The 21386-nt window shown below is 60.7% G+C and overlaps 1 protein-coding gene and 1 non-coding gene across 2 annotated transcripts; one reads left to right on the top strand and one right to left on the bottom strand.

Moving 5' to 3' along the window:
- Positions 1-4729: 4729 nt before the first annotated feature.
- TRNAG-UCC lies at positions 4730-4802 on the bottom strand. Its single transcript has one exon. It is a non-coding gene; the product is annotated as a tRNA-Gly (tRNA).
- A 3958-nt stretch (positions 4803-8760) lies between these two features.
- Positions 8761-18236, top strand: FSCN1 (fascin actin-bundling protein 1). The gene is made up of 5 exons (XM_006044279.3): positions 8761-9714; positions 15832-15988; positions 16075-16196; positions 16465-16632; positions 16942-18236. Exons 1-5 carry the CDS (start codon positions 8883-8885, stop codon positions 17142-17144), a joined length of 1482 nt encoding a protein of 493 aa, XP_006044341.1. The 5' UTR covers positions 8761-8882; the 3' UTR covers positions 17145-18236.
- Positions 18237-21386: the final 3150 nt, after the last annotated feature.

Raw genomic sequence — 21386 nt, forward strand, 5'->3', positions numbered from 1 at the left:
CGAGCCTCAGGCTCCCTTATCAGACAGAGCAGATTCCAGAACACTTCCCTCGCTGCCAAAGATGCCTGCCCTGACCCCTGGGATGCCTGGACCTGTGTGAACAGTGTCAGAGTTCCTCTCCACCCCTGGGCGCTCAGGGAAGGAGCCAGGAGCCTCCCCAGAGGAAGTGGGGGACGTTTGAGGTGGGTCTTTCGCGTAAGCAGGGGGCTTGGCAGGTGGAGAAGAGAGACAGGAGGAGAGGGAGACAGGAGACTTGAACAGAGAGGTGGGCCCCCCGAGGGCTCTGAGCACTGGGAGCGGGGAGACGGCCAGCTTCGCCCTGGAGGCAGCCGCCGGCCCCCGGCTGGATGGACTGGAGGCAACGGGGGTGGGGATCGAGGCTGCTGTCCCCATGGAGGTGCTTGTCGCTCTTTCTCTCCCCAGCAGCAGAAAGCAATCAGAGGTGCTTCCCTGGTGACTCAGTGGATAAGAGTCCATCTGCCAACGCAGGAGACACAGGTTCTATTCCCGGTCTCGGAAGATCCCACATGCTGGGGAGCAACTAAGCTCATGGGCCACAACTACTGAACCTGTGCGATCTAGAGCCTGTGCTCTGCAAGGGAAGCTACCGCAATGAGAAGCCCACACCCCACAGGAGAGTAGTCCCCTCTTGCTGCAACTAGAGAAAAATCCATGTAGCAATGAAGAGCCAGCTTACCCAGAAAAAAAAAAAAGTCAGCATCACACTCAGAGCCCACTGGGAGAGGGAGGCGAGGTGACCGTGATGCCCTGGACTTATGGACGTGGTGTAGCAAGGGTTCCATGCAGGTTCAGGGAGGACGGATGATCAGGCCACTCAGCAGACGGGCCTGAGGCCAGGTTTCAGGGGTGCCGGCGGAAGGGTGGGGGGAGCCCTGGAGGGTGGGCACAGGCTGTCGGAAGTAGGAGTGGGGAAGCAGCCAGGTGTGGGGGGGAGGCTGAGGCCTGGCGCGGCCAGAGAAGCGGCCCTGCTCCTGGCAAGGATGTCTTGGCAGGAGACAGCTTCTGCCCAGGATGCTAATGCCCTCTTAATTAGCCGGGCCCTTGCCAAGCTCACTCCGCCGCAGCCTCACTTTGCAAAGCACACTCGGGCCTCAGAGCCGGTCCAGCACCTGCCATACCATCGGACGGATGCACCAGGTGAGGCCTCTGAGCCGCCCGCTGTGGCCAGTCCAGGCCTTCCCCTCGGGGCGTCATTGTCCAGATGACAGAAATAGAAATGCTTTGCAGGGACACGTGTTCAGAAAGACACAGGGAGGTCAGCCTGTGGACCTTTGCTCCAGCTGACCTGGCTCCACTCTGCTAAATTCCTATTCACCCAGCCTGGCCACTGCTTCCTCCCAGGGGCCCTCCTGGATTTCACAGTGAACTCTGAGATTCCGCACTCCCCAGGACAGCACACCGCGTGGGTCAGGCCCTGGGCACCCCACCCTGGGTTTGGTTCCTGACTTACACGGGTTACAGTTTAGGACCAGGAAGCGGGTTGTACCTCTTGTCACATCTGACAAGATCATGATGTAGGCAGAAACCAACACTCTCTTGTAAAGCAAGTATCCTTCAGTTAATAATAAATTTTAAAAAAAGAAAAATCTGACAGGAGCCACGGCCTGGGCCCCTGAGAACTGCGTGTCCCTGCTAAAAGCTGACACCGAGCCTCTCTGTCCTGCCCAGTCCAGGGCTCCTTTTGCCAACTGGTAACGTGAGGGCCCTGAGCCCAGATCGGCAGAGGCATTCCTGCAGACAGGGTGATGGGTGACGGTTGGTGCTGCCCTCCTTGGCTCTGACCCGCCGGTGCTGGGGGTGTAGCCCGTGGCCCTGGAAGGCACAGCTGTCTGAGTCCCGCCCCGGAATCGCTTCCTCCCACTGAGGGCACCCGAGAGGGAGGCAGGCCGTACCAGGCTGCCTCGAGGGGCCACAGGGGTGGAACAACAAAGACACCATTCATGGGCTTGGGTCCCAAGGCCGGGCGTCCACGCGGGCTGGGCCATGGACATCTGTGCATCTGCAATGCGGATGGCACTTCTAGGTCCAGGGCCCCACTCACCTTGTTAAGAGAGAAGGGAGGGCGAGGCTCGGAGAGCGTGGGCACCCCCCCAACCCTGAATGATGCTAGCAGGAAACCCCCAGGACGTCACACCCTGGCCTCTTGCTGACGCGGAACTGAAGCTTCAGGGGTTGTGATCTGCCCAGTGCTGCTCCCGAGACCTCCATCCCTGGTCCCTGGACCACAGTCAGGACCTCGGGTAGGGCCCAGGCCTCGAAAGCCGGCAACACCCTGGGCAGGCGTGATGAGAGGTTTCTAGCATCTCGTGGGGATCCCAGGAGGCAAGGAGAGGGTGTGAGACTGCAGAGCTGGTGCGAAAGGGGGAGCCCCAGGAAGGAAGGAGGTGCAGGGCGGGAGACAGCCTGAGGCCTGATTTGACCCCTCCCAGCTTCGTGATTCGCTTGTGTGCTTTGTTCCTCGCTAAGACTGATTGATTTTTTAAAATGGAGGTAAAGATCACATAACATAAAATTAACTGTTTTAAAGCACGTGATTCTGGGACTTCCTGGCGCTCCAGTGGCTAAGACTCTGTGCTTCCACTCCAGGGGCCACGGATTTGATCCCTGGTCGGGGAACTAAGATCCCATATGCTGCGAGGCACAGCCAATAAATAAATAAAAATTTAAAAATTATAATAATAATAAAAAAAGCATACAGTCTCTGTGGCCTTTTGTTGTTGTTGAGGTTGAGTCGTGTCCGACTCTTTTGCAAACCCTGTGGACTGCAGCCCACCAGGTTCCTCTGTCCGTGGGATTCTCCAGGCAAGAATACTGGAGTGGGTTGCTGTTTCCTTCTCCAGGGGATCTTCACCACTCAGGGATCGAACCCGCATCTCCTGCATTGGCAGGTGGATTCTTTACCACTGAGCCACCAGGGGAGCCCCTCTGTGGCCTTTGGCACAATCAAAATCTTGTGCACCCGCCACCTCTACTTATTTCCAAAACACTGTGGTCCCCCTGAAAGGAACCCCATCCCCATGAAGCAGTCACCCCCATCCTACACTGGCAGAGATGTGATGCCTACCTCCTCACCAGATACTACACCTGATCTTAGCCAGTCAGTCTTAAAGGAAATCAACCCTGAATACTCATTGGAAGGACTGATGCTGAAGCTGAAGCTCCAAAACTTTGGCCACCTGATGCGAAGAGCTGACTCACCGGAAAAGACCCTGATGCTGAGAAAGATTGAAGGCAGGAGGAGAAGGGGGCGACAGAGGATGAGATGGTTGGATGGCACCACCGACTTGATGGACATGAGTTTGAGCAAACTCTGGGAGATGGTGAAGGACAGGGAAGTCTGGTGTGCTGCAGTCCACAGGGTCACAGAATCGGACACGACTGAGCCACCGAATGGCAACAACTCCCACCAGAGACCAGCGCCAGGGGCCTCAGGAGTGGTGGGCACCAGGGCCCGGGTCTCCAGCCAGGTCTCAGGAGACGTGGGGCTTGGCAAGCTTTCCTCGAGGAGAAGCCAGGGGGAGCCTAAGGTGCTGGAGGCCCCCGGGCAGCACAGCACAGCCCTGGCCCAGGTGAGAGGGCCCAGCGCTGGGACAGGTTGGGGCCCAGCCCGTTCAGGGAGGCATTCACCCTGGGTATTAAGCCTGAAGCCTCAGGCCTACAGAACAGCCTGGTAGGAATCTGAGGCCCTTCCATACGCCAGAGAGAACAGGTAGATAAAGCCCTGAGGGTGGAGGGGGTGGTGCGCCAAGACAAGAAACACTTCCTATCTAAACATCTACCTGTTGGCTCTCCATCACTACCTACAGAGCACGTTTCTGAACAAACGTAGAGAGAGGACTGGCAGGGTGAGTTTCAAACACGACCAAACAGCACACGCAGGACAAAGACTAAGGCAGAGGCAAAGATCCAGGATCACAATGTCCGGGTCTATTATCGCTGTGGAAGCGTTCAGGCGGACATGAGATTCCTAGTAGGGCATCCCTCCTGCAGCCTCCCTGCTGGCACAATCAGTACAGACTCTCTATCCCTGCCTCCACCACCACGATTTTTTGGGAGAGAGGGGACTGAGAGAGGGGTATTTTATTTTTATTCTTAGTGTGCCTGTCTAAAACTTTAATTTTTTGGTTTCTTCGGCTGTGCTGGGTTTTCATGGCCCTAGGCGGGCTTTCTCTAGTTGGTGGCGAGAGGGGCCCACTGCTTGTTTTGGTGTGCACGCTTCTCCTGGAGGTAGTTTCTCTTGTTGCAGAGCACAGGCTGTAGACGCAAGGGCTTCAGTAGCTGCGGCTCCCGGGCTCTGAGCACAGGCTCGGTACCTATGGCACACGGGCTTAGTTGCTCCATGGCATCTGGGATCCTCCCAGACCAGGGATTGAACCTGTGTCACCTGCATTGGCAGGCGGATTCTTATCCACTGCACCACCAGGGAAGCCCTGCTTAAAACTTTTTACTATGGGCATGTCCAAACATTTATTCAAGTAGAGACTCGGGAATTCCCTGGAGGTCCAATGTTTGGGACTCTCCGCTTGCCCTGCTGAGGGTCTGGGTTTGATCCCTGGTCAGAGCCAGGCTGAGTGGGCCAAAAACAAAAAGAGAGAGACTCACATAAGTCATCCCCATACCCACCACCCTGTCTAGAAGAGTTTTAGGCAAAACCCAGGCAGCGTGTCATTTCATAGGGAATGTTTGGTCGCGGCTTGTGGGATCTTACTTCCCTGACCAGGGATTGAACCTGGGCCCTTGGCAGTGGAATCACTGAGTCCTGACCACTGGACCATCAGGGAAGTCCCTTCTCCTGTGACTTCTGTGGGGGGATGCACCGGGGATGGGACAGCCCCTTCCTGTCTGTGGTGGGTAGGCACAGAAATTCTCTGAGGCTGTCGGGTGGGGAGGAGTCCGAGTCTCTGTGACTCGGGGACCTGGGCTCAGGCTGGGCCGAGCAGCCCCTCCTGGTGGCCTCGTTTTCCTCCCCAGACCAGGCAGGAGGGCGCCCGGTGGCCAGCCTGGGAGTGGCCCCAGCCAAAGCACGTCCGTTCTCCCCAGGCCATGCCCTCGTTCTGGGCAGTTCAGGTGGCTCCTGGGTTCCCGGGGGGCCCAGGGACACAGTGTCCGTGTTCCTGTCCTTCCCCAGAGGGACCTGAGGTGGAGCCTGCGGACAGAACCGTGTGGCCGCTCTGGACACAGAGGCTCCCATTGTAACCGACACTCGGGAAAGGCGAGAGGAGGAAATGTGGGTGCAGAGCAGACAAGCAGTTTTGAAAATGCTCTTCGGCTAAACTGACCTAAGATTTTCTTGCTACATTGACATTTCAGCAATAACTAATAAGAATAATTTTAAAAAACCCGACTGATTCACATTCTTGTACAGTGGAAAGTAACATCACATTGTAAAGCAATTTTCCTTGAATTAAAAAGATCCTGTGATAAACCATAATGGAAAAGAATATTTAAAAAATAAAATATATATATGTACGACCGAATCACTTTGCTGTACAACAGGAACTAACATTGCAAATTAACTGTACTTCAATTCAAAAAACAAAAACCCTGAGATGCTTTCCCTTCTCCTCATCTAAGGGGCTTCCCTGGTGGCTCAGTGGTAAAGAATCTGACTGCAATGTAGGAGATACAGGTTCGATCCCTGGGTCAGGAAGATCCCCTGGAGAAGGGTATGGCAACCAGTCCAGTATTCTTCCCTGGAGAATCCCATCGATGGAGGAGCCTGGTGGGCTGCAGTCCATGGGGTCACAAAAGAGTCAGACACGACTGAGCGACTAAATGACAACAAATAGGCTTGAGACCCACTGGAGTGTGGGTTTACACAGTTTTGTAAAGCTATTATCCTCCAATTTAAAAAAATTCTGAGTTTGCTTGTCTTTGAAGTTCAAGGAGAAGACAACAGTCTAACAGCAGTTATGCAGGTAGTGGGGTGGGAGTGGAGAGAGGTGGAGGACAAAGGCCTTTTTAGATTTGGGGATATCTGAACTATGTGAATGTGTTGTCTATTCAGAAAAAATTAAATAATAATCACTCAGCTCCAGACCTGTTGAAATTAACCTCAATTCTTCATATATTGACCCCTCCCCACCCCTCCCATCCCCAGTCTCAGGACTAACTAACCTGATCCCCCGATGCCTCAGTCTCTAATCTGTTCACTTGACCTGCCTGCCTTTGTCCACGGGGAAATCCAAGGTTCCCTTTCCATGTCTCATCCTCCGCATTGCTCTATCTGATGTTAATTTATTCAGCAAATTGGCACAAGGCTTGTGCTCCTGGCTAAGTGATCCTAAAGCTGTGCTCCACCATCGCTCTGACTATACGACTAGGGTCCTGGGAATTCCTGGGGGTCTTAGGGGGCTGGAGGGAGTCTGGCCCGTCTGTGTCCCCAGGACCAGCTGGCGTTTATGAGCGCTCACCATGTGCCAGGCACTGTCATCTAGGTGCCTGGTGTGTGGAGTCACCAACTTGTCCCCATCTGCCCAAGACCTTCCTGGTTCGAAAACTGAGTGCCACGTCCCAGGAACCCCTTGGTCCCATTCATGTGTGTGAGCTCCTGTCCTCTAGGCTTCTTTCCCAGGACAGATGCTATCATGATGCCCATTTTAGAGATGGAAAAACTGAGGACCAGGATGTGCATTCGACTGCAGGAAGCCCAGTGCAAGAAGCCAGGGCTACCATCCAGCTGGGCTCTCCAGTCTTTGTACCCATCAAAAGCATAACCTGGGAAGCCTGGACCTACTCCCACCCCTGGCCTGACTGAGAGGCAGGAGCCCCCAACTCCAGCCCCACAGCAGGAGCGTCTCAGCAGATCCCAGTCCTCTCTGTCAGCATGGGACTGCTGCCCCCAGCCTTCAGTTATTTGGCATCCTCTCTTATGAGCCATGGCAGCTGGCCAGAGAGTTGGCCCTAACTAGAGAGCCTTGGGGATAGCAATGGGTTCTGAGGGTGGCCAGGGACAGGGTCTGAGTTCCAAGTCCTCAGGGACCTTCAGACCACCTTGAGATGAGGGATTTGCATCTCTTCTATAAAAGGCGAAACAGGTTCAGAGAGGTCAAGTAACTTGACCACAGTCACACAGCCAGGGAGACCCTGGGTTTCAAGCCTATTTGTCATTATTTAGTCACTGAAAGTCATATCCGACTCTTTGCAACCTCATGGACTGTAGCCCGCCAGGCTCCCCTGTCCACGGGATTCTCCAGGCAAGAATACTGGAGTGGGTTGCCATTTCCTCCTCCAGGGGATCTTCCCAACCCAGGAATCAAACCCACAGACTCGGGTTCACCTGCATTGGCAGGTGGATCCTTTATCACTGAGCCACCAGGGAAGCACCTATCAAACGACTTCAAAATGAGAAACTTGGCTTCTCAGCTCTCCAGAGCTTTGTGGGAAGGGGTGCTATGGGCAGTGGCTGTCTGGGGCTCAAGGCCCTGCCAGTTAGCCTACCTGACCTACAATAACAGGAAGGTAACAGGGAATTAACAGGAAGATAAAAGCCCCTGGAGGAAGCTGCCTGGGGGGAGGCAGCGGCACAGACCAACCAGCCAGGGAGCTAGTTCAGTGCCCTCTGCCTTTAGCCTCGAGACCTTGTGGGCAGCCTGTGGTCACGCTGGCATTCCAGGGGCTTGCCTGGCATGTGGGGAATGTCCCAGCAAAAGTCTTGGCCTTTGGAGATGCTCAGAAAAGGGAAGTGCTCCTCTCCAGGGTGGGGGTGGGGATGGGCATCTGTAGGAATTATCCCCTCCTGGGTACCAGGCTCAGAGTCCAGTGCAGTGGGACCTGGGGGTGGGTACAGAGTGGGAGGCGTGCTGGCCCCTGGGGTTCCAGATGCGGGTTGCCCCCCTTAGGGCTGTGCTTCCTGAGTCCTAGCACATCTCTTACCTGCTCCATAAAAGGGCTCACTACTCACTCTATAGCGAAGAACAGGGATGTCTGGCGTCCCGCAGCCTATGGGGTGGCAAAGAGTTGGACACGACCCAGTGATGGAACAGCAACTCGCTCTATGCCTGTGAACCTCACCAGAACCCTGTGACCTCTGCAGCCTCGGGATGGGAACGCTGTCACTACTCCGGAGCCCGATTTGGGCCAGCGGGGCTGGGTGCCTGGACCCCCAGGAAGGAGGGTGCCTTTCTGGTCAGTGTTCTGGGAGGGACGCTTCGGGGAACCACAGACCCCGCTTTGGAGGCTGCAGAGCCTGGGTTGGGTGAGTTGGGGTCGGCAGACCCCTTCCCAGCTCCTGGCCTGCGCCCACCCTTCCGCCCACAGGCACTTGGAGGGTCCCCTCTCTGCTCCTTCAAGGCTCTGCACTAAGTCCACCTCCAGGAGCCTCCGGAGCGCTCTGCTAGTACTGATGAGCTCCGTGGTTTCCGACGTCTCTAATCCACAACCTCTAATCTGACTCAGGCCTTCCTCCCGACTGGGCTTGGGGTTGGGGGGGCCTCCGAGGGGTCCCCTGCTCTGTGCGAGCCCTCAGGCTGCGGCGCCGCAAGGGTGGGGCTTTGGTATTGGGGGGAAGGGGGCGGTGGCCCCAAGTGGGGGGTACTGCAGAGGCCGGCGGTGCAGAAGGAGGGGTCGCTGCGAGCGCAGCTGCCGCCAGCGCCCCTCCGGGCCCCCCGCGCCACTCGCTGGCTCAGCCCGCGCGTCCCCTGCTCCGCGAGCCCCCGGGCGGGGCGGGGCGGGGGCGGGGCCTGGCGGCGCTGACGTCACCCCGCCTATAAAGGGGCTCGGGCGCCGCGAACCGGCTTTGTAAAGCCGCTGCTGAGGGTGCGCGCACGGCCTCTGCCGCCGCCGAACAAAGGAGCAGGGCACCGCCGCCGGGACCCGCCACCGACCGCCCGGGCCGCGCCGGCCCGCCGCCAGCCGCCACCATGACCGCCAACGGCACGGCCGAGGCCCTGCAGATCCAGTTCGGTCTCATCAACTGCAGCAACAAGTACCTGACAGCCGAGACGTTCGGGTTCAAGGTGAACGCCTCGGCCAGCAGCCTGAAGAAGAAGCAGATCTGGACGCTGGAGCAGCCGCCCGACGAGGCGGGCAGCGCCGCCGTGTGCCTCCGCAGCCACCTGGGCCGCTACCTGGCGGCCGACAAGGACGGCAACGTGACCTGTGAGCACGAGGCGCCGGGCGCCGACTGCCGTTTTCTCATCGTGGCGCACGACGACGGCCGCTGGTCGCTGCAGTCCGAGGCGCACCGGCGCTATTTCGGCGGCACCGAGGACCGCCTGTCGTGCTTCGCTCAGACCGTGTCGCCGGCCGAGAAGTGGAGCGTGCACATCGCTATGCACCCGCAGGTCAACATCTACAGCCTGGCCCGCAAGCGCTACGCGCACCTGGGCGCGCGGCCGGCCGATGAGATCTCGGTGGACCGCGACGTGCCCTGGGGCGTCGACTCGCTCATCACGCTGGCCTTCCAGGATCAGCGCTACAGCTTGCAAACGGCCGACCACCGCTTCCTGCGCCACGACGGGCGCCTAGTGGCGCACCCTGAGCCCGCCACCGGCTACACGCTGGAGTTCCGCTCCGGCAAGGTGGCCTTCCGCGACTGCGAGGGCCGCTACCTGGCGCCGTCGGGGCCCAGCGGCACGCTCAAGGCGGGCAAGGCCACCAAGGTGGGCAAGGACGAGCTCTTCGCCCTGGAGCAGAGCTGCGCCCAGGTCGTGCTGCAGGCGGCCAACGAGAGGAACGTGTCCACGCGCCAGGGTGAGTGGGGACGCCGTCCCTCGCTCCTTCCGGGCCTTGCACAAAGCGCACCCCACCCCACCCCCGTCCCCACCGCCTCCCGCCCTTCCTCGCCCGCGGCAATCCCGAGCGACGCCCCGTCCGCCCCCGCTGGGCGTGCAGGCCACCCTACCCGGCCGCAGGGCTTGCGCTTCGACCCCGAGGAAGGGGCGAGGGGTGGGGCTTTGCCCATCCATGGGGACCGTGGCGCGGCCCCCACTCCGCCTTGGGCTTGGGGCTCCCTAGGCCGCTCTTAGGCCCCGCCCCGGGTGCCACCCTCGCACCCCCTGCTCAGTCTGTGTCTTCCCGACTCGTGCGGATCCCTCGGCTCCGTGGGCCCAGCCCTGGGGGAGGCGACGCCCCTTGCCCGGTGCCTCCTGCCCTTCCCCCCCGTTAGTGGGTCTTCAGTTCCAGGGCGGAGCGAGGGGTCGGCCCCCGCGCAGGGCGGGCCCGCGCTCCCTAAGGGCCGCCTTTGGCGGGTGGGATGGGGGTCCTTTGGTCTCCGCAGGGTGCGCGTCCACCTCCCCCGGGGCTGGGCCTCTCTCCACCCCCTCTGGCTGCTGGGAGGGGTTGGCCTCTGCTGGAGGGGGGCGCCCCGAGTGTCTGCCCTTCCCCCTCAGCCCCTCCTCCCGCGTCCGCCCCGCGCTTGAGGCCGCGGCCTTTGTGAGCAGGGGGCGGGCTCCTCGACAGGGCCCTCCCTCGCCCCCTTTGTCCTGCTCGGTCTCTGCGGATGAGAAAACCAGATGAGGCTGGGCGGGGAGGGAGTCGGCTTTCTGCGGGTCCCCCCTGCTGGGAACCCCCCGCGCCGCCCCCCGGGCCGGGTGCTCCGTCCGAAGCCGCCCCAGGAGGCGGCCTCCCTGCTCGCGCCCAGGTCCAGGGCGGCGTGGTGGGGGTGGCTGCCCGCCAGGCACCCCGCCCTGCGGCTCCCGGCCGGTGCGCTTTCCTCCGTGGGTGCCCGAGAGCGGTCCCAGCTTGAACCGGGAGACCCTAGCCCGGCACCCTCGGAAAGCGCCCCGCCTCGAGTAAACCCACCCCCTAAGACTGCAGCCAGGAACAGCTGGCTGCAACTCGACGCGTCCTTTCCCGGGGCCTCCCGTTGGCCTGGCCATTTCCTACCGGCCTGCGCGCCAGAATGAGCCCCCTCTTTCCCGGCTCAGATTCTCCCCCAGGCGGCTTCTCTTCCTTCTGGCGCCCTCGCCCCTTCTTTGGTCCAGAAGGCAGTCTGTTCCTTCCTCCCAGGGGAACCTCTGGGTGTCTTGCTCCCCGCAGACAGGAAGTTGCACCCTGGCCTCTGGAGATAGCTGGGTGGGAACCCCAGGCAATGGCCCCCCTTCCTCCTGATGACCACCCTCCTGAGGTCCGCACTCTGCCCAGGAGGTTGCAGCCCCGTGGCCGCTCGGCTGGAAGCTGCGGGCTGCGGACTGAAGTGGGCCAAGCTTCTTCCATCCTGCAGATGGGCGGTTTTAGGCCCAAAGAAGAGAAGCCCTGTGCCCAAGGTCACACAGCAAGTATGCAGCAGGCCGAACTGGGTTTGAGTCCAGAAAGGGCCCTCATCTGGACCCCCTGATGCCTCCCAGCCTCTGGGGACCACAGGATCTCCCCTCTCCAGTCTCACACAGCACTAGGTGGGGCAGGACTCCTCACGTACTCTGCAAACACTGAGCCCCTAGCGAGTGAGGCATGCTGAGGCCTGAGTGGTGAGCAAGTGAGCACGTCCCGGCGCCTTCCTTGCTGGGCGCTGTGTCCTCGTTGGGACATGAGGCACATCTTGGGCAACAGAGGTGTCTGGGACTCCAGGCGGTCCATGAGGGCCCTGGGTTAGATGGGAGAGGTCCCTTTCTGGGGAGGACATTTGACCTGACCTGAGGATGAACAGAAGGGGGGCTGCATCAGGTGTGTGGGACAGTGTTGAGGACACAGAGCACAGCTTGTGCAAAGGCCCCAAGGCAGAGAGGAGCAGAAGGCCCAGTGCTGGCCGAGAAGCAGCTTGTGAGGTTGGTCCACGGGACTGGATCAGCCAGCAGGGCTGCAGGACCCGGAGTGGGTGCTTATCAGTGAAGGATGCTCTGTGCTTGCCAGCTGCGTCCCGCCCCTTCCCTGGGAAAAACGTGGCAGGAGGCCCCCGGACCTGGAAGGGACAGAGAGAGTCTGGGGTATTTTTGGCAGGTACCAGGTGGCGAGCCTGGACAGACACCCTCTCCTTTGAGTGAGGCTCTCTGCGGGTGTCATGCTGTGATTCAGGCCGATGGGGCAAGAGGAGCTGCCGGAAATTGCAGCAGGAGAGCCGAGGGCTCATCTGTGTGTTTAAAGGGGAGGGAGCTCTGGGGGCCAAGATTGGGGCTGCCTTGGCTTCAGGTTCTGAGGTCCGTTCTGACGTCGGGTCTCCCTGGCGGGATGGAGGGTGACGGGGGGCCCGGGGCCGCGCAGGGTTGGGGGGCGTGCCTGCAGAGGCCATTTTAGACAGGCCTGCGTGGCAGGGAGGCGGGGGAGGCTCCTCCAGACACAAGTTGGGAAACGCGGGCCAGGAAGGAGGAGCCTCCTGGGTTTTGCCGGTGGGGGATGTGAGTCATCCCAGCAGCCAGGGCCCGGTGCGGGTGGGGTGCTTCCTGCTGAAGCTGCAAGCGGCTCTCCGGCCTCAGTCTCCCCATCTGTAAAGGGCTCCACCTGGGCACGTTTTTTGTGGCCAGACCGTATTTCTGGGACGGGGTCATCGCAGCCGCCGTTAGAGGCAGGGTCGGCCACCAGGGCTTGGGGGTCCTGAGAGCTGCTGTGACTAGGCAGGTGGCATACGTCCAGCCCAGGTCCTGGGAAGTGGGGTCGCTGTGGCCACACAGGCAGGGCCGCCGAGTGAGCTGTATTCAAGCTTCTTTGGCGCCTACCTGCCCTGGGCTCTGCTTCCCTGGTGGCTCAGATGGTAAGGGATCCATCTGACTTTAGTGTGGGAGACTTGGGTTTGATCCCTGGGTCAGGAAGATCCCCTGGAGAAGGGCATGGCAACCCACTCCAATGTTCTTCCCTGGAGAATCCCATGGACAGAGGAGCCTGGCGGGCTACAGTCCATGGTGGGTTGCAAAGAGTTGGACATGATTGAGCGACTAACACCTACACACACTGCCCTGGGCTCCAGCCAGACCCTGATCTCATAGCCCCTTTGCCTCTGGCCAGCTGTGCCCTGGGGTCTCCGTGCTCAGGAAGTGCCCAGCCCCAGCGCTCGAAGGTGAGGCTGGCTGGCTGGCTGAGGAAGGGCTGGACAAGCCAGGCTTTGTAGGATGTGTAAGAGTTCTCTTGATAAGGCAGGTCACGTTGGCCCCAGGGAACAGCTCGTGTAAGGATGGAGTAGGGATTTAAGGTGGTTAGGTAGTGGCAAGAGTTGACAGCAAGGAGGAGAAGTGAGGTGAAGCCATAGAAGCTTCTGGGCTCCCTCCCTTAAACTGAATGGGGGTGGTGGAGAGCGCCCGATTTTTGACCATCCAGGGGACTTGGGGACTGCTAAGGCTGTGGGGGGATGAGACCATGGGGTATGCTGCAGGCAGGTCTGTGCAGGATGGCCCCGGGGCTGGAGACTGGGAAAGCCATGATGGACGGGGGCGGGGCCCGGCGTTTCTGGGTTGGGGGGATGTGCCTGTGGGCTCTGGTGGGCCCCCGCATCCTTCTCCTTACTTCCCGGGGCTCCAGTGGGCCTGTGACTCACGCTTTCTGTGCTGCTGTTGATGAAAAGAAAAATCCCAAAGAAAACCCTGTTCCCATAGTAACCCAGCTCTAATTAGAGACTCCAAGGCCGAGTGGGGCCTTTCCCATCGGGGCATGGCCTTGGAGCCAGGAGGGGCCCCCCTGGATGGAGTGGACACTACCCCCAGCCCCTCCTGTGGGGGCAGAATACCCCGTGTCTACTTGGCATCGGGCCCCTCCATGCTCTCAATCTCCTGGCAGGACGGAGAGACACCGAGCTGGGTTGACAGAGGGAAACTGAGGCTGGAGGGGTGTGCTGCTCACGCAAGGCGCCTGGGCCCCACTTTGAGTACCTTGCTCGCTGGCCTAGGCCTGTTGATCCACACCAGTTCCAGGACTGGACACAGCCAGGCTGGACGGGGTCTGAGTGGCTGAGTAGACGGCAGTGGTCGTCGTGCGGCCCGGGGTAGGGACCCACCACTCCAGTCTTGCTTTATGCACCCCAGGGTTGGGAGGGGAGTTGCTGGGAGGAGCAGGGGTTCAGGGCTGACTGAGCGCTCGGGACCTGAAGTCTCCTGGAGAAGGGCCCCCGGGGTGTGTCTGGCCTGAGCCTGGTGCAAGCCTTGTATACCTGCAGGGCCATGTACCAGCAGGTAGGCTGGCAAGTGCGGGAGGGCTGACTGCCATTCACGGCCCTCCCCTGCCCGCTTTGCCCTTCTCCCTAGGGAGCCCCCTCTGCCTTTTCTGCTGCCGAGGTGTGCCCGGTGGGGCGTCTCCCCTGTTCTTTCCTTGCCATCAGCCAGCCTCCTATGCGTGGGGTACATGGTGCCCTGTGGCCCGTCAGGTGGGGTGGGGCAGGCTGGCTGGACGGGTCTGAGCCAGTGGCCCCAGGACGGCCCACCTCTTGGGGCCTGGGAGCCCCAGCAGGCCCAGCCCTCGCTGCTCCTCGCCTGGTGCTCCATGGGGGGTGTTGTGGTGGATGGCGCTCAGCCCAACCCCGGGGCCTGAGTAGACAGCTGATCCCTGACACTGGGGCTCAGGGGACCCTGAGGGGCTGGGGGGTCGAGCCCAGCGGTGGTGAGGGTCTGTTCAGGGTGACCCGCGGAGGCCGTGGCCACCAGTCCAGAGAGGGGAGGGAAGGTTGGGGGACAGGGCTTGGTACGAGGCCGGAGTTTGCCCCCTTCTCCCGAGAGCCCGGGGACCCCTAGCTTTTTCTCTGGGTGACCTTGGGCAAGGGCACTATTTCTCTGTCTCCCTCTCTCTTGTGAGGCAGGGTGGTGCTGACATGGGACACAAGACCTGGTCAGCACAGTGCTGACACCTGTCAGGCCCTCTGGGTGGAGCCTGGAGAACCAAGAAGGGGTCCTGGGCCAGGGGCGCGGCGCCCAGCCCCCAGCCTTTGCCACCCTCCAGCCTCCTCTCATCTGAAGGGGTGCCTTCCACCAGCCCCGGCTTCATAAAGGCCTGGAGGCCCACCTCACCCGACAGTGAGGCTCTTAGGCCCATGGTGCTTGGGGACCTGAACTTGTGGTTGTGACCAAAGGTCGCATTGCAGGTTTTAGCTGGAGGAGTCCACAGGGGTGTGCAAAAGCGATGGGGCTGCAGCTTGTGGGAACAAAACCCCGGAAGCCACCCCTTTCACAGACGATTTCAGGATGTGGACACACGTGAAAGTGTTAGGCAGGTCATGTGCAAATCGCGATCTGCCACCTGCGTGCACTTTAAGGTCAAGAAAACGGGTGTGTGAACGCAGGGGAAGCGTTAGGAGGCTGTGGTTGCCCAGTGTTCACAGAGGCTCTCCGGGGGTGCAGTGCGCGTTGGGGGTGTGTGACTGCAGTTTCAGAGGAGTTTTCTAGATTTCCTGAAAGGAGCGTGGGCAATTGCTCTTTGAACTTTTACACGTACACAGAAGCAGGAGGGAACAATGAACCGCCGTGTAGCAACCCCCCAGCTGCCATCCCAACTCCCTGGGCCTCCATTCATTGTTTTTGCTCGTACTTCCTGTAGAACTCAGACATCCGGGCATTTCATCACGAAATCTTTGCGTCTCTATAAACAGCAAGGCATTCTCTTACATATTGACAACATGATTAGCAGTAATTAACCCTTCCCCTCTAACCCCGGGCCACGTTCAGATTCTCCCTGTTGGCTTTACAGTATCTTCTTGCATCTGGTTTGTTGCAGGGTTTTACGTCTGTAATCAGAGAGAGTGATGTGTAAGTGGACCTAGCAGGCTTTGGTCCTTAACTGGTCTGGCCCGGGGTCCTGGGTTCTCCCTCTGATGTGGAGGCCGAGGGGTCTGAGCCGTGCAGTGGGTTCTCAGTAGCCCCCCCGCCCCCCACTGTACTGGTGTGTGAGGGCAGGGCTGAGGGTCAGCCAGAACTGGGGAGTGCGGGGGTCCTTGGTCCTAGCTGGAGGCTCTCCCCGCAGGTATGGACCTGTCGGCCAATCAGGACGAAGAGACCGACCAAGAGACCTTCCAACTGGAGATAGACCGTGATACCAAAAAATGCGCCTTCCGCACCCACTCGGGCAAGTACTGGACGCTGACAACCAACGGGGGTGTGCAGTCCACCGCCTCCACCAAGTGAGTGCCCGCTGCCCGTGCTCGCCCAGACCGGCCCTTCCGGGGGGGCACCTCTCCTGACCCTGTCCCCCACCCCCCCACCCCAGGGACGCCAGATGCTACTTTGACATCGAGTGGCGTGATCGGAGGATTATTCTGCGTGCATCCAATGGCAAATTCGTGACGGCCAAGAAGAACGGCCAGCTGGCGGCCTCCGTGGAGACGGCAGGTAGCCACCTTGGGCACACCTCAAGCCGCAGTTCCCTGGGGTGGGGTCTCGCTATGCCATGGTCACTAACCAACCCCACTGGAAGCCCGCCCTGTGCCAAGCGTCCTCCCAGACCGCCCTCACCCCGCCTCCTCTAGGGCTGGCGTGCTGTGTGACCCCAGGCTCCTGCTGTCCCTCTCTGAGCCACACACACCCTGGGCGTCGCACCCCCCCCGGCCCCCGCCCGGATCCCCCTGAGGCTCACTGCCTTTCCCACCTCTTGGGACAGGGGACTCGGAGCTCTTCCTCATGAAGCTGATCAACCGGCCCATCATTGTGTTCCGCGGGGAGCACGGCTTCATCGGCTGCCGCAAGGTCACGGGCACTCTGGATGCCAACCGCTCCAACTATGACGTCTTCCAGCTGGAGTTCCGAGACGGTGCCTACAACATCAAAGGCAGGTGCCCCTGTGGGCGGGACTGGGTGGGGCACCTCACCCCCCCGCCTCTGCACCCCACTTGACCCTCTGACATGGCTTGGGCCATTCCAGGCCCCATGTGGGAGCTCAAGCTGGTGGGGAGCCCCTTCCTTCCGCTCTCGTGGGTACAGGAGGGAGACCACGCTAGACAGAGGGCTCTGGGAGGGGCTCCGTCCATCCACGTGGGTGGACAGGGCAGATCCCAGCCACACTCTGGGAGCCGTGATTGGAGGGTGGGGGCCAGAGCACGAGGCAGGGCCTGACGGGGTCCCCCCTGCGCCCCTGCAGACTCCACGGGCAAGTACTGGATGGTGGGCAATGACTCGTCGGTGACCAGCAGCAGCGACAGCCCGGTGGACTTCTTCCTGGAGTTCTGCGACTACAACAAGGTGGCCATCAAGGTGGGCGGGCACTACCTGAAGGGGGACCACGCGGGGGTCCTGAAGGCCTGCGCCGACACCATCGACCCCACCACGCTGTGGGAGTACTAGGCCTGCGCCCCCGGCCCCCTCCCTGCCCTGCCCCCGCCCCACGCTAACTCTCTTCTCCTGGGGGCTCCGCTGCGGGTGGCGAGCCCCTTGCCTTTCAAACTGGAAACCCAGAGCAAACGGTGCCCTCACCGGTCATCCCCCAGGCAGGTCGGTGCTCTGACCTGGCCCTGGGCAGGCTGTCCCGGCCCTCTGCCTTCTCTTATGCGCCCTGGGCGAGGCTGGAACTTCTCTCTCCTGACCTCAGACGACTCTGAGCCTTATTTCCCCAAAGAGGCCATGGAGGAGTGGGGGAGCTGGGAGGCCTTCCTGAGCCCCCACCCCCCCGGAATGGCAGGGTGCGTAACTGGAATCTCCTGTCCCCTCCTGATCCTCCCCCACCCCCCCAGTAGCCACGCTCTTGCCCCAGGCCTGTCGGTGGCCTCCCCTTGCGACCGGACAGGTCAGGGCTGGCTCCTGCCCCTGCACACCCTGCTGTGATCCCGGGACCCTGCCCCTGTCTCTGTTTGCTTTCCCACTGGCCTGACTGGAAGCAGAAAATGACCAAATCAGTATTTTTTTTTTAATGAAATGTTATTGCTGGAGGAGCCCCAGGCAAGCCTGGTTCTAGCCATGAGTGGGCTTCAGGGGGTCTTGAGACAGAGGCCTCTCCTCCCACTAGTGGTGGAGCAGGCGGGGTGACTCCCCGAATCCAAACCCCCCCACCTTCCCAGGGGGTTTCTCCAGCCCCACCCTCCCGAGTGCCCACCCCAGGGCCGGGTCTCACCTGGTGGTGCTAGGCCCCTCACCGCCTCAGCCAGGGCCCCGTGTGGTCGGTGCTCCTTGTCTGACCAGACTCCCAGGTCTCAGCGGGATGAAGCTGGGCGTCGCCCTCAGCTGGGAGCCCCCTGGAAGCCCCCAACCGCCCCCCACCCCCGCCCATGGCTCCCAGCCCCCGCCCTGCCGGCTCCCCTCCCTTCCGGTTAGTGTCCGCCATGCATCTCACTCTGGGTGTCTTGGTCTTTTATTTTTTGTAAGTGTCATTTGTATAACTCTAAACGCCCATGATAGTAGCTTCAGACTGGAAAGAGCAAAATAAAATAACGCAAGTCTGCAGCCCGGAGGCTGTGTGTGCGCGTGTGCGCGTTGGGATGAAGGCAGACGGGAGGGGTGGGCCCGGGAACCCGACTCCTGCACGTTTAGGGGTTAGAGGTCAAGCCCACACAAACCAGCACACCTGGGCAGGTGTGCCTTGATGAGAGCGTGGAGGCCTGGACTGCCCCCTTTCCATACTGAAGAGGCCTCCAGTGCGTCCATCCACACCCCCAGACCGCAGGCTCCCACGGAGGTGGGGAGCGGCCCTGAGAGGAGTCAGTTGGGTGGACTAGGCTTGCGGTCCAGGGTGGGTGCCTGGATCAGATATCGCCTGTGCCCAGTTTGCGGAGGGACAGAGCCACTTCTCTGTCTGGCAGATAAGAAGCCCAGGAAGTTTCCGGCCTCGAGGGGTCACCTGGGTCCCAAGTCCACCCTGCCCTTCTTGGTCCCTGGCCGACCACGTGGCCAGCCCTGCGGGGACCTCCAGAGAGACAGGTGCTGGGCGGGCCCTCCTGTGCAGTCCCTCGTGTTACCCAGAGCCTGCCTGTTCCCATCTTACAGAGGGGCAGACTGAGGCTCAGAGCAGCAAGGCACAGCCTTAGGGGTGGAATGGGTACCCCGCGGGTGTCCAACGGGCAGGCGGCGGCTGAAGTTGGACTTGGGCCTGCGGCCGTCTCGCGGGGGCGGGGGGGGGGGGCCTGAGCGGTCAGCCGAAGCGCTGATTGGCTGCCGATGACGAAACTGGGATGCCTGCGCTGTGATTGGTGGCCACTGGGGGCGGGAGTCTCGAGATTGACAAGGACAGATGGCGGCCACAAAGGGATGGTGAGCTCCCAGCGGGGTCCTGGCGACCAACCCCCACCGCTGTTCAAGCCAGGCTGGAAGCCAGAAAAGTCTCGGTGACGTGGAAGGAACAGATGAGGATTCCAGAGCCAAGCTCTTACAGACCGTTGGGGGTGGGGGTCCCCAGTTGGGCAGTGGAGCGAGGTGGAGGTGTTCCCCGCGGTGCCCGAGGAGAGGGCTGCTCAGGAGCGGAATGACTTGTCCTGGAGAGATTCCACGGACCCCTGCCCGCATCCTCTGAGCCAGGCCTAGGGGCTGGTTCTAAATTCCACGCATTCTGCAAAAATGAGCACCGGCTGCGCGTTCCAGGGGCTGTTCCCCTCTCCCTCATCTCTGCAAACGAGGTGCAAAGTCTGGTGGCAGAGGCGATCACACCTAGGGAGGAGCGGGGCCTAACCTAGTACCTGGGACGGAAGAGCGGCCAGGTCAGGGAACCACAGCGCACGCAAAGGTCAGGAGTTGTGGCTGAGACCTGGCTGGGTCCCGAGGAGGAGTGGATCTGCTCGAGTGAGGCCGTTGTCTCCAGGCCCCGTGGAGGCAATAGGATGCTATGGGAAGGAGGCAGACACTCCCGTGGCGCACAGGAGCACCTGTGCTGACTGGAAAGTGCGCCCACCCCCCTACCTCGCCTCCGCCCCCATCAGAACTGGCTCTGGGGCCCCACGTCAGATTCCAGGGTGCAGTTCTTCCTCCAGCCAGAAGCATGTTTGCCTCCTCAGCGATTTCCGGTTCACAGGTCCCGGACCGCAGGACCCTGCACACACAGGCACACGGACCTTTGTACGCGAGTGGGTGTGTGCACACAGGAACACATGCAGGCACGTACAAGAGCCCAGTGCACACAACACAGACGAACACAGACACAGACATACACACACAGAGGCACACAGACCCGCCCCCACTCAGCCCACAGGCTGCCACCCTCTGTCTCTGGGGACTCCTTGCCCCAGTTCTCCTAGACCCTGACTGGCAGCTCCTCCCACCTCCAGCTGGGTGGGGGGCCAGCAAGGCCCCACAGTTCTGAGGGTGGGTTCCCCCCAAGCCTTCCATGGAGGACGAGCAGGAGTCCAGCCTCCCATTGCTCAGATAGGGAAACAGAGGCCTAGAGAGTGCCCAGCGAGTCTGGGCAGGTGCAGCTGGTGCTCCAAGCTACTCCACTGGGGTTGATTGTGAGCCCAAACGAAGAACATGCAGTTGAACTTGTAAGGAAGGAAGAAGCAAGGAGAGACAAGCTTTCTTCCCTTCCGTGAGTCCTTCCCTGGCAGCGGCAGGACTGCTGGAGGCCAGGCGGGGCAGCTGGGGGCAGCTGTGGTTCCCAAGATGCAGCCTGGCCAGAAAAAAGTGGGACTTTTTTTCACAGGCAGCCATTCACATCCTTTTGGGGTGGGTCTTCCAGCCCCGCTGGGGACTCCAGCCCCAGGAGGACCCAGGTGGATCCCTCAGAGTTTCCCAGGGGCATCTCACAGGACACTTCAAGCCCAGGCCCCTGCGCTCCCCAGCTCAGGCTCTTTCCCTGTTCTTCTCTGGGGAGACTTTGTTGGAGGACACCCAGACCTATTTGGGCCCCTCTTCCTCCAGGGACACAGCGGCTTCTGCCAGAATTGGGGAGGGGTCCAAAACACACTGAAGTGTAAGGTGGGTGATGCTACAAAGAGACCCCCACCCCTCTGGACTCCCTGGGGACCCTCTAGCCTCAGTTTCCCTCCTTCCAGGGACAGCAAGACTGATGGGGGAGGGGCTCTGAGACCCCTGGGGTAGCAAGAGGAGAAGGGGACAGATGGGGGCTCCCGGCAGAAGGAGGCCCGGAGAAGGGGCCCGGGCCTGCCCAGCAGGGGTGGGGCGGAGCTGAGCAATTGGCCTGAAGCCCCAGCCGGTTCCTGTGGGCCCCTGAGCTTAGCTAAGAGGAGGCCGAGCCTCCCTGAGGTGTGAATAATTAAGACCAAAGCTGCAGGAGATGGGGGAGGGGACCCTGCACCCCTTTCCCTGCCCCCAGCCCCACCAAACAGGGACGACCCCCAGAAGGGGAGGGAGACACACCTGCCAGGAACCTGGGGCTGGGCAGGCTGCTCAGAAAGAGCTACATCCCTATCACAGTTGTTGCTTTAAGAATTAAAAGGAGCCGGCAAGGGGATCTGGTTTGCTTGTTCTCACTCCCCCTTGCCGCAGCAGCACCCTAGTAAGAAAGCCTTGCCTGAAAAAAGAATTAAGAGAATAGGGGGCTTCCCTGGTGGTCCAGTGGCCAAGACTCTGTGCTCCCAGTACAGGGGGCCGGGTTTCAATCCTTGGTCAGAGAACTGGATTCCGCACGCCACGAATTAAGAGTTTGCA

The sequence above is a fragment of the Bubalus bubalis genome, chromosome 24 (genome assembly GCF_019923935.1).
Source record: "Bubalus bubalis isolate 160015118507 breed Murrah chromosome 24, NDDB_SH_1, whole genome shotgun sequence".
NCBI lineage: Eukaryota > Metazoa > Chordata > Mammalia > Artiodactyla > Bovidae > Bubalus > Bubalus bubalis.